General features: G+C 45.6%; 1 protein-coding gene across 1 annotated transcript in view; it reads right to left on the reverse strand.

The window, feature by feature from the left end:
* COP1 (COP1 E3 ubiquitin ligase) overlaps positions 1 to 19,100 on the reverse strand; it is a 922,999-nt gene that overhangs the window by 233,997 nt on the left and 669,902 nt on the right. Inside the window, exon 17 of the mRNA XM_078642019.1 lies at positions 12,709 to 12,833. Within this exon, the coding sequence (XP_078498145.1) occupies positions 12,709 to 12,833 (125 nt within the window). The remainder of the gene's footprint in view (positions 1 to 12,708; positions 12,834 to 19,100) is intronic.

Below are 19,100 nucleotides of genomic sequence, written 5' to 3' on the forward strand. Positions count from 1 at the left end.
GCTCAATCTCTACCCAAGAAGATGGAGGCTGGACAGGTTTAGGTGAAGAACCGTCCCCTGTTGCTGCAACAGAAGATCCTCCCAAAGGGGCAGTCTAATTGGAGGATCGATGGCCATGCTCAGGAGCTCGGAGTACCAGACTCTTCGTGCCCAGTCCAGAGCCACAAGAATAACTTGGGCCTGGTTGCGCTTGATCTTCTTCAGCACTTCACTCGTGATGAAAAGCGTCACTGAGTGAGTTCCGCCTTGGAAACTCCAACGTGCAGAACTGCTGACACTGCGTGTTCTCTTAGGTGGCAAACAGATCTAACCAAGGCTCTCCCCACTGCTGAAAGAGACCTTGCACCACCTCCGAGTGAAGACACCATTTGTGATCTACCAGGCATCAACGGCGGAGTCGTATGCCCTGGCGTTCAGACAACCTGCTAGGTTTTGAACCACCAGGGTCCCTGATGTTCCAGCCATATCCAGAGACAAAAAGCTTCTTGACATAGGGTCCACGACCCCACCCTGCCCTGTTTATGGCAGTACCACAAGGCAGTGGTGCTGTCTGTGAACACCTGCACCACTTTCCCTTTGTGAGAGGGAAAGAATGCTTTCAGTGCCAGGTGTATCGCCCGGAGCGCAAACAGGCTGATATGGAGCTCAGACTCCTTAGGAGACCAGAGGCCTCTGATCTCCACCTCTCCCAGATGGCCGCCTCATCCCAGGTGTGACGCATCTGTCACCACTGTTAGGTCTGGTTGTGGAAGGGAGAGGGAGCTGCCTCTAACCCAAGCTTGATTTGTTAACCACCACTTACGTTGTTGTACAGTTCCCTCCGAGACATGGACTTAGTCGGAAAGATCTCCTGATGCTGCTCCCACTGGAACTTCAGGCCCCACTGTAGAACCCGTTTATGCCATCTGGCATGATCCACCAGCAGAATGTAGGAGGCCATGAGGACCTCAGGGTCATTCTCACCGAAATCCGGTATAGAGGCTGAAACAGTGGTATCATAGCTCGAATATCCTTGACTCGCTGCTCTGGAGGATACGCCCAAAACTGTACTGTGTCCAGAACAGCTCTGATGAAAGGGAGCATCTGAGAGGGAGTCAAGTGTGACTTCGGCATGTTGATAGTGAACCCCAGCGAGTACAGGAGGTCTGCTGTAGTCTTGATGTGGGAGACGACATTTAAATGTAACCATTTTACAAAGTTTCACACAAAGAAACTCCCCTTCACAAAAATCCCCTTTTCATGATAGAGCTGAAGGGTTGGACAGACAAGCCCCATAGGCTGCCATTATGTGTCTGTAAATGGATACCGGGCCTTTAAGAATCCTTCCAGAGACCCTCGGTATCCCATGATGCACAGCCAAAGGCCAGTTACTTTCAGTTCTTTTTGAAGGTGTATAAAGCAAGGCCTGCTGCATTCAGGATATCACTGTTTCATCCACTGGGGAGGAGGGCGGGTTGCTTAGGACTATCACAGAGATACCCCTACTACAGAACTGGAGTTACAGGTAAGAAACTACTCCTTCTGTAGTAGGGGATCGCTGTGTATAGTCATAATCAAGTGAATAGAATGGCAGGCCCATCCCCAAAAAACAACCCCAGCGGTGGTAGAAACAAACAGACCCAATACTGTGCAGATAGATTCCTCAGCGAAGCCTGTCCAACCTGAGCATCTGCCCTGGCATCAGAGTCCAGGCAGTAGTGTTTAGCAAAGGTATGGACTGACTTCCAAGTGGCAGGCTTACAGATCTATGCAGTAGGAACGTTACGGAGTAAAGCCGCTGTAGCAGCTTTACCTCTGGTAGAGTGAGCCTTTTTTTTTTTAAAACAATTTTTATTGCAGGGTTATGCAGAACACACAGTGACATAGTGAGCATCATACAGTCCAGAGTTACAGTATAGCGAATGCTTCGCAGTTACGTTGGACACAGCCATTTAGCCCACATCCCGGAGGCAGGGCGGCGTCAATTCGCCATATAATACACTCTTCGGGCCGAGCCCGTCATCACTGTCAATATTAAAGGATCTCTGCCCTCCGCTTTTAATCGTGTAATGTGATGTGTCGTACTGTTGGTCTGATAACGACGTACTTAGTCTGCTGTGGAACCCCTTAATAGTGAACCCCCCCTTCCCTCCCCGTGTCTGCGTCTGTGCTCGGTGCAAACATGTGTGCTTAAATCGTGGGATCACGGAGTCAATGCATTTTACTGCGTGTGTGTGTCTTGTGGAAGTGCTGCGGGCGTGATTATCACTGTTCGGGTTGTAGCGACTTGTGTCTCCTCCTCTCCATCCTCCTCTAGTGCGCTATCCCGTAATGCCTGCACTAGCATTTCCCACATCAGTGCTGCTTCTTGCGCCTTGTCATCTGAGCTACGGCGAGCCATTTGGTAGCGGATCGTGCTCTCTGCAGTCGCCCACTTCAGGAATTCATTCAACCATCTCCTATGTGTCGGTGCCACCTTCGATTTCCACCCCTTAGTCAACTCTCTCTTTGCTATGAGTAAGCCCATATCTATAAATTTACTCGACAGTTTGTTCTTCTTCGTGTGAGGGAACCAATGTAAAATGGAGACTGCACTATCATAATGCAATTCCCTGTCTGTGACTGCGTTCAGGGTCTCTTCGATTCCCGTCCAATATTCTTGTAGACTGGGACAACCCCTTAACATATGGACCAGGTCAGCTCCCACTTGATTACATCTAGGGCATGCCGCGTCCGCTACGTGAAAGTACGCTGCGATTTTACTTGGGGTGAGGTAAGCTCGGTGGAGAATATAGAGGTGTATCAGTTGGAAGCGCGCGTTCCTAGTACTCTTCCTGACTCTCCGCACTAACTGTGACCATACAGTGTCTGGGATGTCTAATGCAGGTCCGCTTCCCATTTATTCTTTCTGGTAGAGTGAGCCTTAGGCTTACTAACTAGAGTCTTGTTGGCTTTTTGATAACACAACTGAATACAGGACACAATCCATCTAGAGATGGATTGCTTGGAGATAACTATGGCTCTGTCAGGACTGGTCTGGCTAACAAACAACTGAATCTCCTTAGTTTTATCTAAGCAGAATTTCAACACCCTCGTAACATCAAGAGAATTAAGGGACCTCTCAGCAGGAGAGGAAGGATGCTGAAAAAACGTGGGTAAAGAAATCGTATAATTTACATGATACTTTGACACCACCAGGAAGAATTTAGGGCGATTTCTCATGACTACCTTAGAAGAATGAAACACAGTGTAAGGCTCTTGACAACAGAGAGCCTGGATGTCACTCACCCTGCGAGCCAATGTTATGGCTACAAGGAAAGCCGCCTTCCAGGACAGATGCTGGAGAGAAGCCTTATGAATGGGCTCAAACGGCTCCCTCATCAGTCTAGAAAGCACCACATTAAGCTCCCACGGAGGCGAAGGACGCCTAATGGGAGGAAACACCTTCTTCAAACCTTCCAGAAAATCTTTGATGACTGGGATTTGGAAAAAGGAAGTTTGTGAAGGGCATTTCCTATACGCAGTTAAAGCGGCTAGGTGAACTTTAATGGAATGAAAATTAAGGCCAGATTGAGCCAAATGCAGTAAGTAAGGAAGAATGACATTCTCCTTGCAGGAGGTTGGATCTGCATCTTTAGAGGCATACCAAATGCATAAATCTCTTCCATTTATAGGCGTAGGAAGTCGGTATAGATGGTCTTTTCGCTTCTTTCAGTATCTCAATGCAGTTCTGAGGGAGATTTAAATGTCCATACTGAACTAGCTCAGGAGCCATGCTGCCAAATTTAACGACGAGAGGTTGGGATGCACCATATGCCCTCCGAACTTCGTGAAAAGGTCCGGCCGACATGGAAGTCGCAGGTGCGGCTGGAGAGACCGGTGGAGTAGGTCGGTGAACCACCACTGACGAGGCAATGAGGATCATCTTAGCCCGTGATTGGGAAAGTTTGATCAACACTGTCGGGATCAGGGGAATGGGTAGAAAAGCGTAGAAAAAGCTGTTCGACCAGTTGATCCACAGTGCATTCCCCAGCGTCCCTGGTTGGTAGAACCTGGAGGCGAAGTCTCGACATTTGCTGTTTTCTGAGGTGGCAAACAGATCGATCTCGGGAGTGCCCCATCTTTCGAAGATTTCTCTTACCACTTCGTTGTTTGAGTCCCATTCGTGATTTTCTTGAACGAGTCTGCTGAGAGCGTCTGCATGAGCATTCTGCACACCTGGCAGATGAGTCGCCGTTATGGTCAGGTCCCTGGCCATCAGCCAGTTCCAGATTGTCTGCGCTTCAACAGAAAATGTGCGAAATCTCAATCCCCCCTGCTTGTTGAGATAGTACATCGTTGTTGTGTTGTCCTTCTGGACCAGCAGGGAACTGGTTTGAAAGGATGGCTGGAAGGCTTTCAGTGCAGTGATAAATATTTAGAATAGATGCACAGCTGGTTTTGTTGTGATACAGGTATATAAATAGGGTTCAAGTTTTTGGTGCTCCTAAGAGGTAACGCCGAGAGTCCAACGGCGTTTTAGAACAATGAATGAAAGTGGAACTAGAGGACCTCTAGTTCCATCCCTTTAGGGCACACAGATATTGTCTTTCTTATAGAAGGAAGACTTCCACTCTTTGGTTTCTTAGTTCATAGGTGACCTTTTAATTATTTTGCATTTTGTTTCTGCATTTCATCATATTTTCCTTTTCATGTAGTAATAATCAAATTAACTTCAGGCCATGTGATTTCAAAATTTCCAATGCATTTCGGGCAGGCGTTACATGCCCTTCATCAGGGAATCGACACTGTAATCATAATATGGTAATCATTACGATTTTGCATGGCAATCACAGTAAATCATGAAAAACATTATCTATTCATGTTAAAGCGTAATGGATTCTATGGTATCGGGTTCTAAGTGCCTAACGTGTGATCCTACACAAACATATCCGTGTAGTTCAAATTACATTTTAGAACAGATTGTGAAAAAACAAATTGTGAAAAAAACGTGAAAAATCGATGTATCACTTACAAGCCTTTCCTTGTGTGTTATTCTACATCTGTGAAAAGAGCAGAATGTCAGCACGTGTAAAACGAGCGTTTAGATAAAACGCTCGCTGCCTTTTTGGTCTGGCGGTTCTATCAAACTAACCTGTGGTGTCTGTTCGGCATACTCAAATCTGCTGACGGTCTTCTGTGATGGCGACGCAGAGACGAGCTCTGGCCGCGTTTCCTTATTTTGAAAAAAGTTCCGGTCATGTGACCATGGACATAGTCAGTAGACTATGGTTATTACTCATTGATGCGAGCGAATTCGTTGTTGTTAAAGCAATTCTTATTCAGTGGGATAATGGAAACTTAAAAACGTACAGCTATGTGATATATTGAACAAGGGGGTTAAGTGTAGGTGCCTAGCTACAATGAAATGATTAAATTACAATTGGAAAAAAAACTATATAAAAAAATGTCGGGTGAGGTTCGAACCCCAAAACTGGGTGGATTGTCATAGTGAGTTGCTCTATATGTAGAGCTATCTCATGGTGCTAACTGGTGGGGTGAAATATATGTCTAGTGATTATATGAGCGAGCACAGTGTTAACAAGGTACAGTCGTTAGAGCAAATTAATTCACAGGTAACATGACAGTTCAATTCTTTCGTTTAAGCCCATCGGCTTCTGTGTAAACAGTTTTTGTATCCACGCGTTCTCTCTTCTCAGGAGGTATTTTGTATTGTCTCTTCCCTCAATTTTTTGAACAGTTTCCAATATGACGAACTTTATTTGGGAAATGTTATGATGTTCATCCACAAAATGTGCTGACAGGGCTGATTTCATATTCTTCAATCTGATGTTCGATTTGTGCTCTGTTAGTCGTACTTTAATGCGACGTTCTGTCTTGCCCACATACATCTTTCCACATGGGCATCTTATTCCATAAATCAAGTTACTGGTGTCACATGTTGCATTAACTTTAAGTTTGATTGGATAACCTTGTGTTGGGTGATTAATTGTGTTTCCTCTGATTATGCTGTTGCAACTGCCGCAGTTGAGGCAAGGTTTGGTTCCGAAGTACTCATTGATTTTGGTGGGTTTATTCTGTAAGATTTCACCTAAGTTCTTTGCTCTGGTAAATGCAAATATGGGTGGTTGGTTGAATGCTTCTTTAAAGTCCGGTTCCATATTCAATATAGACCAATGTTTCAAAATGACCTTGATGTACATTGATGATCTATTCATCATCTGGACGAACACAGAGGAAAGACTACAATCTGAACTGACAGAATTCAATGAAATAGACCAACGAATCCAACTAACATGGGACATATCAACCACGACGGTCAATTTTCTGGATGTCAAAGTTTCGATAACATCACAGGGATTCTCCACGGATCTATATGTGAAACCCACAGATAGAAACAATATGTTACTCCATTCAAGTTTTCATGAACCCAATCTAATAAGAAACCTACCTTTTTCACAATGGCAGAGTGAAGAGAATCACCTCCGAGGAACACACTCTCAACATTAGACTCAGAGAAACCACAAATAAATTCATCAAAAGAGGGTACCCACAAGCACTCATTGAACAAACAAAAACAAAGATTGACAAACTCAGCAGAACAAAGCTCCTAACGCCCCAAAGTCAAACCAGAACAAACACGCATGGCTGTTGTTTCAAAATTTTCAACATCAAGCAAGAGCTATAAAAAGGTCATTTTGAAACATTGGTCTATATTGAATATGGAACCGGACTTTAAAGAAGCATTCAACCAACCACCCATATTTGGCATTTTACCAGAGCAAAGAACTTAGGTGAAATCTTTACAGAATAAACCCACCAAAATCAATGAGTACTTCGGAACCAAACCTTGCCTCAACTGCGGCAGTTGCAACAGCATAATCAGAGGAAACACAATTAATCACCCAACACAAGGTTATCCAATCAAACTTAAAGTTAATGCAATATGTGACACCAGTAACTTGATTTATGGAATAAGATGCCCATGTGGAAAGATGTATGTGGGCAAGACAGAACGTCGCATTAAAGTACGACTAACAGAGCACAAATCGAACATCAGATTGAAGAATATGAAATCAGCCCTGTCAGCACATTTTGTGGATGAACATCATAACATTTCCCAAATAAAGTTCGTCATATTGGAAACTGTTCAAAAAATTGAGAGAAGAGACAATACAAAATACCTCCTGAGAAGAGAGAACGCGTGGATACAAAAACTGTTACACAGAAGCCGATGGGCTTAAACGAAAGAATTGAACTGTCATGTTACCTGTGAATTAATTTGCTCTAACGACTGTACCTTGTTAACACTGTGCTCGCTCATATAATCACTAGACATATATTTCACCCCACCAGTTAGCACCATGAGATAGCTCTACATATAGAGCAACTCACTATGACAATCCACCCAGTTTTGGGGTTCGAACCTCACCCGACATTTTTTTATATCGTTTTTTTTCCAATTGTAATTTAATCATTTCATTGTAGCTAGGCACCTACACTTAACCCCCTTGTTCAATATATCACATAGCTGTACGTTTTTAAGTTTCCATTATCCCACTGAATAAGAATTGCTTTAACAACAACGAATTCGCTCGCATCAATGAGTAATAACCATAGTCTACTGACTATGTCCATGTCACATGACCGGAACTTTTTTCAAAATAAGGAAACGCGGCCAGAGCTCGTCTCTGCGTCGCCATCACAGAAGACCGTCAGCAGATTTGAGTATGCCGAACAGACACCACAGGTTAGTTTGATAGAACCGCCAGACCAAAAAGGCAGCGAGCGTTTTATCTAAACGCTCGTTTTACACGTGCTGACATTCTGCTCTTTTCACAGATGTAGAATAACACACAAGGAAAGGCTTGTAAGTGATACATCGATTTTTCACGTTTTTTTCACAATTTGTTTTTTCACAATCTGTTCTAAAATGTAATTTGAACTACACGGATATTTTGTGTAGGATCACACGTTAGGCACTTAGAACCCGATACCATATAATCCATTACGCTTTAACATGAATAGATAATGTTTTTCATGATTTACTGTGATTGCCATGCAAAATCGTAATGGTTACCATATTATGATTACAGTGTCGATTCCCTGATGAAGGGCATGTAACGCCTGCCCGAAATGCATTGGAAATTTTGAAATCACATGGCCTGAAGTTAATTTGATTATTACTACATGAAAAGGAAAATATGATGAAATGCAGAAACGAAATGCAAAATAATTAAAAGGTCACCTATGAACTAAGAAACCAAAGAGTGGAAGTCTTCCTTCTATAAGAAAGACAATATCTGTGTGCCCTAAAGGGATGGAACTAGAGGTCCTCTAGTTCCACTTTCATTCATGGAAGGCTTTCAGTGCCAGGTGGACCGCTCGCAGTTCCAGGAAGTTGATGTAATAAGTGGTCTCCTTCTGGGTCCATGTGCCCTGTATCTGAAGGTGGTCTGAATACGCTCCCCAGCCGTGGAGAGATGCATTTGTCACAATGGTCTGAACTGGTATCTTCTTGTGGAACGGAATCCCTCTGAGGAGATTGTGAGGCAAGCATCACCACTTGATGGACTGGAGGGCTTGCTGCAACAGCTGAATCCTGTCCTCCCAACTCCCTCGCCTCTGGTCCCACTGATCCTCCAGACATTCCTGCAGAGGTTGCATGTGGAGGCATGCATGTGGAGTGAGGTAGATACAAGACGACATGGAACCCAGGAGAGAAGATACAGTTGTCACCGTCGGCGAGGGAATGGTAATGAGAACCTGAGCCTTCAGAAGGATTGATAAGCGTCTCTCCTCCAAAGGACACAAGCTTGCCTTGCATGTATCGACGGATGCTCCCAGATACTGCACACACTGGACAGGAGTTGGGACAGACTTTGACAGATTGATAGATAGACCCAAGCGATTCAGCAGAGCGGACATCCTGTTGAAATGCAGGTGTGCCTCCTGAAACGAGGCTGCCTTGATCAGCTAGTCGTCCTCGTATGGATAGACGATCACCTTGTTCTTCTGGAGGTGTGCTACGACTATCGCCATGCACTTTGAAAAAGTCCTGGGCGCTGACTTCAGGCAGAAGGGAAGCACTGCATATTGGTACTGATTAGTGCCGACCAGGAACCGTAGGAACTTGCGATGTTTCCTTGTTATCGGCACATGAAAATATGCATCTTACAGATCTATTGCGCATAGCCAGACCCCTTGATGCAGATGAGGGTAGATCTGGTGCAGGGATAACATGCAGAACTTTTCTCTGCGGTTCCATTTGTTTGCTTGTCGCAAATCAAGAATGGGTATGAACTCGTTCTTGTCCTTCTTGCGTACGAGAAAGAACCTGGAATATAGACCTTGCCCCCTCTGTGTAGGAGGAACCAGTTCTATCGCCCTTTTTCTTAACAGGGTATCGGCCTCCACCTGAAGTTCTCGCAACAGGTGTTGTGAGCAAACCGGTGGTATCGATGGAGGGCTGATGAAATGTAGACAGTACCAATTGCGAACAATATTCAGCACCCAACTGTCCTAAGTTATCTGCCAGATAATTTTAATGCTTCCCCCTACTGGAGTGAACAGAAGAGGGGAAAGTAACCTTTCTGGGCTTGGAACCCGCTGGAGCCTTTATCCCTGGTGTTGATTGCTGGTTACCCCTTCCTCTCGACTGGCGTCTTTGAAACGGCTGAAACGACCGTTGAAACTGTTGCTGTCCAGACTGACGGCCCTGCACGCGCTGGAATCGCTGAGAGGAATAACGCCGTTGGAAAGGGCGAAAATTCCTACGCTACTCCTTAGGCTTTTCCAAGCCAACGGCATTGAGGGTCTCGACCTCAGCCTTCATGTGGGCCATCTCCTCGTCTGCATGGGAACCAAAGAGGGTTGTACCTGAGGAAGAGAGGTTTGCAATGCGCTGCTGAGCCTCCGGTTTTAAGGAGGTGAAATGCAACCAGGAATGCCGTTGGAGCGTCAAACCATGGCAATACCCATGGGCTGCAAGGAGAGAGGTGTCCGCTGCTGTGCTGATAATCTGATTAGAGACCATCAGTCCCTCGTTGAGTATCTCCTGGAAATCCTCACGTTTGTCCCTAGGTAGGAGGTCCATGAACTGGTGAAGAGACTCCCACAAGGACCGGTTGTAACAGCCCAGCAGGGTATGTGGAACTAACCGCCTTCATCGATGTGGCTGCAGTGTTGCAGACTTTCCTCCCCGCAGAGTCCAGTTTTCGAAGGAGCCGTAGCATGCTGCTTCTTCGCCGCCACCACGATGACTGAATCCGGGCGGGGTGGGGGGTCCGCCCGAAGGAAAGCAGGGTCAGAGACCGGGGACGGTATTTCTTCTGGAGCCTCGAAGGCATGGAATGGAACAATTCCATCGCGGGTTCCTCCAACCCGGGCACCAAAGGATGTAGAGGACGAGAGGTTTGCCTCTGTTGTAGCATTTCAAAAATCACTGATGTAGTAGGCGTAGGTACAGACAGAGCAATGCCCAGTTTCGCCGCTCCCCTCACAAGAACCTCCTGAAATGTGGCCATGTCATCGACAGGTGACACTCTCAGAGGTGGAGAGTCCGACAATGTGGGCGAGTATCTCCCTCCACTAGAGGACGCCGTGTCCCTAGTATATCGAGAACGTGATCTCTTGTGGCGACGGTGAGACCTTGTAGAAGACCGGTGCGGGCTGCAAGAGCGATGCCTTGGACGGGACCGTGATCTTGGCCGTCTAGGTTCTGCAGGGATCACAGGCACAGGTGGAGCCATTCGTTCATCATTGTAAATTTGTAATATTTTCTTGTACTTTCCTCACCCTGCTTGATGTGTTTGATATTGTGTTCTTGCCTTTTATGGTTTTATCCTACGTCTTCTAGTCTCCTGTTTATGTTTGTAGCGTTCTATTTCGTAAAATTTCTCTCATGTAACGTAACTGGTTGTATTGTACAGTGCTCTGACACCTTCGGGTAAAGTCTGCGCTATATAAAAAATGCATTAAATAAATAAATAAAATCTTTTGGGGCAGAGGTGTGCCAGGTAAATGTCAATGTCATAAGGGAATCCCATAAATAAGCCCATGGTCGACACTTACTTTTTTGTTATCTTTTCAATATAAAGAACTTGTGAATTTATAAAAGATCCATGCTGCAAAACCTCATGCACCAGTCAGGCTTTCAAATAGAAGGGCTGGGCAAGTACAAGTACAGCAAGCTGACCAGGACACGCATGAGTGGCAGCAAAGGAAGTCGTACTTGACAGCATGGTGCATTCAACATCCACACTGGGCAAATTTCAGAATGTTGTGGTTAGGGCCGGACATGCCGTAGCAGACATCAAGCAGGAAGGGTGGAGCCGATTTTGCATTGGTGGGGGCTGTTTTTGTTATTGGGGGTGGTTTTGCAGCAGTAATGCTATATAGGCTCCCAGGAACAGAAGCAGCTGGGGGCTGATCCGTCAATATTGCCAGGGCTGCTCTGGGTTCCCAGTCTGACCATAGTTGTGGTCCTTGCCAGTACTGAAAGCTCTATAGATCACAGTTGTGTACGCTTCATAGATATTCAGGTTATATCTATGAGAGACCATGCTAATACAAAGGAGAGGCTGCAAAACTGTATAGAAAATATTCTCCATGTCCCCTCCAGGTAGCCTTTAGAACGGCTGTCTCGGGTACGCAGGATGGACTATCATCAGCCGTGGGACAGGTCTGTATGGCTTCGGACGACTAAATGTAGATGGGAAAAGCCTCACACAGCAATAGAGCATATCAGGCTGGACTGACTGATATCACGCGGATGAAACTAAGGTGCCACGTGCTAAACCTGGATGCTGGCCAGCTGGCTCAGCCTGATAACCTTCGAAAAAGGGCTTCTTCCACCTGCACTTTTCATGCCACCCAGTTTCACTTTTATGGGGTCTTGTGTGGAAGAGAAGAGAACTTGTAGATTTTCTGTCAACGAAATGGCCTTGCAAGATTATGGATTTGATCATCAGAATCTGCTAATTGCTTGTGACAGTTAATACAAGTACTTTGAAAGATCTGTAAGTGTCATCCAAGTGAAGAGGAAGAAAACAAAAAACTCACAGCTCTAAAGATTTAGTAACTGTGTTTGTGGGAACCCTAGGAGAGATGATAAACTAAAGTACAGTAGATCAACAAATGCAAGAGTCCCATTCAAACGAAAATTGGCGAGCCTACAGAGTTGCTTAAAGAGGCAAAGATTCTGATGACCAATTCACATAAAAAAAAAAAACGTTTCAACCTGGTAAAAAAAAGCACAACCTCCCCCAATTCCTTTTAGTGAAGGCATCACTGCGGAGTCAATTATGCACATCAAGTACGGCGAATAAATATTATTCCTCGTTTTGAAGGTTCGATTATTGCAGCATTTCAGCAGGAACTATTCCAAGAACATAGTTGAGCGATAACTGAAAAGGGTCCAGAGGAGATTGCATCGAGACATCTAAAAAATAAAGTGTAGAAAGCCAACGTGTGGGATCGTGCAGTACAGAGCACGTGTGCGCGGAAAGCTGCCTGCCGTGCTCACACCTTCAGAAGCTTCAGCAAGAAATGGAGAAGTTGAGCACACATTTCTAATTTTCACATTTTTCTCTGAAAGGGGTCAAATATGTGATGCCAGCCTAAGTAAAAACTGCGGCCCCGTTTTCGAGCGATGGAGCACTTTTACCACTCTGTATACTTCATGTTTATGTTCCACAATGAAGTATTTACAGACATAGCTTGGCTTACCACAGGCAATGTAGTCCCCGTTGGAGGCCAGGCCCACAAAGTTCTTCTCGTTGATATGACCCTTGAAAGAGCGGAGGCAATGAGGCTTCCCCACGTTCCACAACTTCAACTGGCTATCTGTCGACCTAGGAATGTAACAGAGAAAGACCTTTGAGAGACCATTGCTGAGAAGCAGGAAAAGATCAGGCCTAAATGAAAACTGTATGCAGAAGAAACCCAGAGAAACAAGCATTTGCAATGCAATAGGTCTCGTATTAGGAAAGTTAGAGCTATTGATATTGTAAATGACACATTTTTTATTTATGTTTTGTTTTTGAAAATTGCGAAATTAATAGCTTTGTCATTTACAATGCCAATAGTTATAATTCTCGCAAATGTGACACCTATAGCATTTGTAATGCAATATGTGTTGTATTTACGTGACTTACATGTATTGATATTACAAATAACAATGTTTTTTAAATTTTTTAAATAATTAATACTTAAATAAAAGTTATTGTAATTTATAATGGCAATAGCTTAAACTTTTGTAAATAACATTTGGGAAGATTATGTTCAGTGTATTTTATTGTGACGAAAATCCAAGAACATATGTCAAATATTAACATCTCATTAAAATAATCTAGCGATGTTTTTTACCCGTTTCAATTTCACATTTTACCTACTCTTGCATTCCCTATTTTTCAGGATGTCGTGTTTCTGGAGTTTTTTTTTCCCATGCAACATATCACTCTTGTATAGTGCGTACAATCAATCAAAGCATCCTCTCTGCGTATCTGTGTGCGTTCAGGCTGCGGGTGAGTGTTTTCCAGCGGGCCACGACTGATATCGTTGGAGTTCAGGCTGAAGCAAAGAGTTTTTCAAACTGCTCGTCAATGAGTCACTAGTCTAGGGGTTTCAAAAATACATGCTCAGCCAATACGTGCCTCACCTGCGGAGTGCACAGGCCAATACAGGAGGTGCCAAATGTAATTCTGATTTTATGCGAATGTGTGCATAGGGGTATAAGGTTGTTGACATACTGGTAGGGTGAAAGTAAAAGAAAATTAAATAATTGCTTACAGTAGAATGGGTGTGCTGTGTGTGGAGAGGAGGGGGTAGTGAAGTAAAGGAAATGCGAGGAAGTAGGTGCAGGAGAGAGTGAAAAGAGGGCCCTTAAAAGGAAAGCGATGAGGTGTGAGGTCTGCAGATGGAAGGGTTCAGAAAGATCTTCAGAGAACAAGCATATGGTGATGGGGTGTGAGGCCAGCCGAGCGCACGCTGGGGGAGCCTTTGAAGTCTGCTGGCAGGGGGAGGAAGGGTGACGAGACGCAGGCCCTGCAGTGAATGAATAATTATGGGAGGAGAGATGCTGGCCTGAGGCAGAGCGCACCATATGGAGAGGGAGAGGGTTGGGCCGAGTGCAGGAGAAATGCTGCTGGCAGGGGGAAGGCTCGGGCAAGGACTATGTGCCGGAGCCCGCTGAGCGTGGTCAGACGTCTGGAGAAATTCGGAGGGGGAGAGGGTAATAAGACCATTGTTGGGCAACACTAGATTTGCACTAAATAAGTTACAATACATACAAACCGATGCATTAACCCACTGAGCCAATTTTACTGGTTGCGCCTGACAATTTGCACTGGAAAGTTCCAACTGCACTTTGTTGTGCAGGCTGGCGAGACCACGGCCACTGGAGCTATAAGTATATTACTAATTAAATCACACAAGTACTGATGCAACAGGCAGTCAATAGGCTCTCAGTGAGTCACGCCCTCAAAGGGACCGATGCCGCGGAAGGAAAAGGCAGTAACCGGGGGTAAATAACGCCTAAAAAATTTAGATCTCTGAAAGTACATAGTTTAAGTGCTTACATGTCTTGTGTTTCAGTTAAATTAATGTGGCACAAACAGAGATGGAGACGTTCAGCACGCTATTGCAGCTTCGTTAAACTACGTGCTTGGGAGCTGAGCAAAAGATTGTTTGTAACTCCGGTGGGATGCTGGTTTGCTTTTTACTGGGCAGAGCTTCGGTTTTTAAGCTGTGGGTGTTAGAAACAAAGAATGTTATTTGCAGAACAGCTAGGGATAGAACATCAGACGGAAGTTTAAGTGCTTACATGTCTTGTGTTTCAGTTAAATTAATGTGGCACAAACAGAGATGGAGACGTTCAGCACGCTATTGCAGCTTCGTTAAACTACGTGCTTGGGAGCTGAGCAAAAGATTGTTTGTAACTCCGGTGGGATGCTGGTTTGCTTTTTACTGGGCAGAGCTTCGGTTTTTAAGCTGTGGGTGTTCGAAACAAAGAATGTTATTTGCAGAACAGCTAGGGATAGAACATCAGACGGAAGGCAACAAGTTACAACAAAAAACAATAGAAAACAAACAAAACAAGCAGCAATATCGAGAGGTGGTGGGGGCAGAGTGAAGGAGAGCGAGGGATAGAGAGGGGGCGGGGAGCAGAGCCGGGGAAGTAAATGCGAGGCATGGCCTGCGGCCGTGAATAAGTGACGGCGGGGGGCGGGGCAGCGGAAGGCTTTGATGTGGCAAATGCTGCTGGCAGGGGGAAGCTCGTGCACGAGGAGCTTGTCACGTGACTCGCTTCTCGTGAACTGTTGAGAATCCGGATCGTAAAAAGTCAGCTTTCTGGATTGACTGCAATAGGTTCGAGTAAACTCGACCTAAAACGTGGGGAATGAGTAACAACGTGGGGAATGAGTAACAGCGGAGAAAACTTTAAGTGAAACACAGAAAAAGGTTAAAATTAAAACAGAATCATCAAATAATATGCAGCACAACTATGGAAAATTAAAGTGAAAAATAACAGCAGATAATGGAAAAGTACAACTTAAAAGAATGGGTGAGGATGAAAGAAAGACGTCTTGCATATTAAAACCGAGCGAGTAATCTTTGGAAAACACCTGGTTGCTAGGACGATATAAAGGGAAGGAAAGTGCGTGCGTATGAACCAAACAAATGCAGCAACATAAAAAGAAGAAGGGAGGGAGAGAAAAAGATATGCATGCGTCACAGATGGCGGGAAAGGAAAGCTCCTGACTGTGCAAGGGAACATTAATCAACAATTGGTAAATTTCTAAAACAAAACAGGAGGGTTAGGTTAATTATTTCGTAGGGCAATCTACACGTATCATTTACAACAAGGGGTGGTGATGGACAGAGTCTCTGAATTAAGCAGAGTACTCTCACCCAGTCAAGAGATCAGGGCTAGATCCAACACCGTTTTTTAGCTCATTGCACCATCCCAGTTTCAGAACCTGGCTGTATGCAAATTAGTCTGTCCCTGGCCCAGTGCATCATGGGAACAGGGCAGACCAGACTACAAAAGCCAATTCTACCACTGGGAAGGAAACAAGCTTCCGGGGACCGGTTTCTGCCATTTCAGGCGTCTTCGGCCCGGCTTGCTTGAATCCTGATGGTGCAATGAGCAAGGGACTCACATCTGAGTATACCCTTCCACGCTTAGGGTGGACAAAATTATTTACAACAAGGGGTGGTGATGGACAGAGTCTCTGAATTAAGCAGAGTACTCTCACCCAGTCAAGAGATCAGGGCTAGATCCAACACCGTTTTTTAGCTCATTGCACCATCCCAGTTTCAGAACCTGGCTGTATGCAAATTAGTCTGTCCCTGGCCCAGTGCATCATGGGAACAGGGCAGACCAGACTACAAAAGCCAATTCTTACACTGGGAAGGAAACAAGCTTCCGGGGACCGGTTTCTGCCATTTCAGGCGTCTTCGGCCCGGCTTGCTTGAATCCTGATGGTGCAATGAGCAAGGGACTCACATCTGAGTATACCCTTCCACGCTTAGGGTGGACTAAATTATTTACAACAAGGGGTGGTGATGGACAGAGTCTCTGAATTAAGCAGAGTACTCTCACCCAGTCAAGAGATCAGGGCTAGATCCAACACCGTTTTTTAGCTCATTGCACCATCCCAGTTTCAGAACCTGGCTGTATGCAAATTAGTCTGTCCCTGGCCCAGTGCATCATGGGAACAGGGCAGACCAGACTACAAAAGCCAATTCTTACACTGGGAAGGAAACAAGCTTCCGGGGACCGGTTTCTGCCATTTCAGGCGTCTTCGGCCCGGCTTGCTTGAATCCTGATGGTGCAATGAGCAAGGGACTCACATCTGAGTATACCCTTCCACGCTTAGGGTGGACAAAATTATTTACAACAAGGGGTGGTGATGGACAGAGTCTCTGAATTAAGCAGAGTACTCTCACCCAGTCAAGAGATCAGGGCTAGATCCAACACCGTTTTTTAGCTCATTGCACCATCCCAGTTTCAGAACCTGGCTGTATGCAAATTAGTCTGTCCCTGGCCCAGTGCATCATGGGAACAGGGCAGACCAGACTACAAAAGCCAATTCTTACACTGGGAAGGAAACAAGCTTCCGGGGACCGGTTCCTGCCATTTCAGGCGTCTTCGGCCCGGCTTGCTTGAATCCTGATGGTGCAATGAGCAAGGGACTCACATCTGAGTATACCCTTCCACGCTTAGGGTGGACAAAATTATTTACAACAAGGGGTGGTGATGGACAGAGTCTCTGAATTAAGCAGAGTACTCTCACCCAGTCAAGAGATCAGGGCTAGATCCAACACCGTTTTTTAGCTCATTGCACCATCCCAGTTTCAGAACCTGGCTGTATGCAAATTAGTCTGTCCCTGGCCCAGTGCATCATGGGAACAGGGCAGACCAGACTACAAAAGCCAATTGTTACACTGGGAAGGAAACAAGCTTCCGGGGACCGGTTTCTGCCATTTCAGGCGTCTTCGGCCCGGCTTGCTTGAATCCTGATGGTGCAATGAGCAAGGGACTCACATCTGAGTATACCCTTCCACGCTTAGGGTGGACAAAATTATTTACAAAACGGTGATGGATCAAGCCCTGATCTGTTGACTGGGTAGGAGTGTTCTGATTAACTCGGATACTCTGTCCATCACCACCCCCTTTTTGAAATTATTTTGGCCACCTTGAGTGTGGAAGGGTATGCTCAGACATGAGTCCCTTGCTCACTGCACCATCAGGATTCAAGCAAGCCGGGCCGAAGACGGCTGTAATGCCAGAAACCGGTCCCCGGAAGCTTGTTTCCTTTCCAGTGAAGAATTGGCTTGGTAGTTTGGTCTGCCCTGTTCCCATGATGCACTGGGCCAGGGACAGACTAATTTGCATATAGCCAGGTTCTGAACTGGGATGGTGCAGTGAGCTAAAAAACGGTGATGGATCAAGCCCTGATCTGTTGACTGGGTAGGAGTGTTCTGATTAACTCGGATACTCTGTCCATCACCACCCCCTTTTGAAATTATTTTGGCCACCTTGAGTGTGGAAGGGTATGCTCAGACATGAGTCCCTTGCTCACTGCACCATCAGGATTCAAGCAAGCCGGGCCGAAGACGGCTGTAATGCCAGAAACCGGTCCCCGGAAGCTTGTTTCCTTTCCAGTGAAGAATTGGCTTGGTAGTTTGGTCTGCCCTGTTCCCATGATGCACTGGGCCAGGGACAGACTAATTTGCATATAGCCAGGTTCTGAACTGGGATGGTGCAGTGAGCTAAAAAACGGTGATGGATCAAGCCCTGATCTGTTGACTGGGTAGGAGTGTTCTGATTAACTCGGATACTCTGTCCATCACCACCCCCTTTTTGAAATCTACACGTATCAGCAGTTTCCAAGATCTGAACAGGATACACATTGAAGCATTCGCACAAACTGTAACCTCCCAGCAGCAGTTGCGAAAAAACTAACGCTTTGCGACACCAGGTGTTCATGCTCAGCCGGCTCCCGCGGTCAGCTCCACACGACAATAAGTGGCAGACAGTAGAATACGACAATAAGTGGCAGACAGTAAAGTGGGAGAAAAAAAACACATCTGCAGCAGCACTCATTTGCGAGAGGCCCCAGGGGCGCAAATAAACAAACATACACTGGCAACTAATTTGTAAACTTCAAAAAAGGTCTCAAAATACCTACTACCAAAGTCCCACAAACAACTATCTCCACACAGATGTTTCAACGTGAAACTACGTTTACAAAAAGCATTTGCACCCAAATATGACTGAACTGGAGTTATCCAATCAGCATTTGCATAATGCACTTTCACAATCTGAGGACTCCTTGGCACTTTTTTTTTTAGACTGGGAGAACCTTCCAAAACATTCTTCCGCTTGGCTGGCAGTGGCAGTGGGTCTCCCTGTGTGGATTTGGAGCGCGTTTTACGGCGTACCTCTCACCCGAGGGCTTAGAGGGGCGCTCAGAAAGGTGGCAGGGGAAACTCAAAGGGCCCCGATAAAAACAGCGCCTCTTAGATTGTATAGCGCTGCTCAGTGCAGTATTGTTCTCGCGCATTCACTACTCCCTCAGCAGTATTAACCGAGCAAAGTACCTCTATTCAGG

This window comes from Lissotriton helveticus, chromosome 1_1 (genome assembly GCF_964261635.1).
Source record: "Lissotriton helveticus chromosome 1_1, aLisHel1.1, whole genome shotgun sequence".
In the NCBI taxonomy this organism is placed as follows: Eukaryota; Metazoa; Chordata; class Amphibia; order Caudata; family Salamandridae; genus Lissotriton; species Lissotriton helveticus.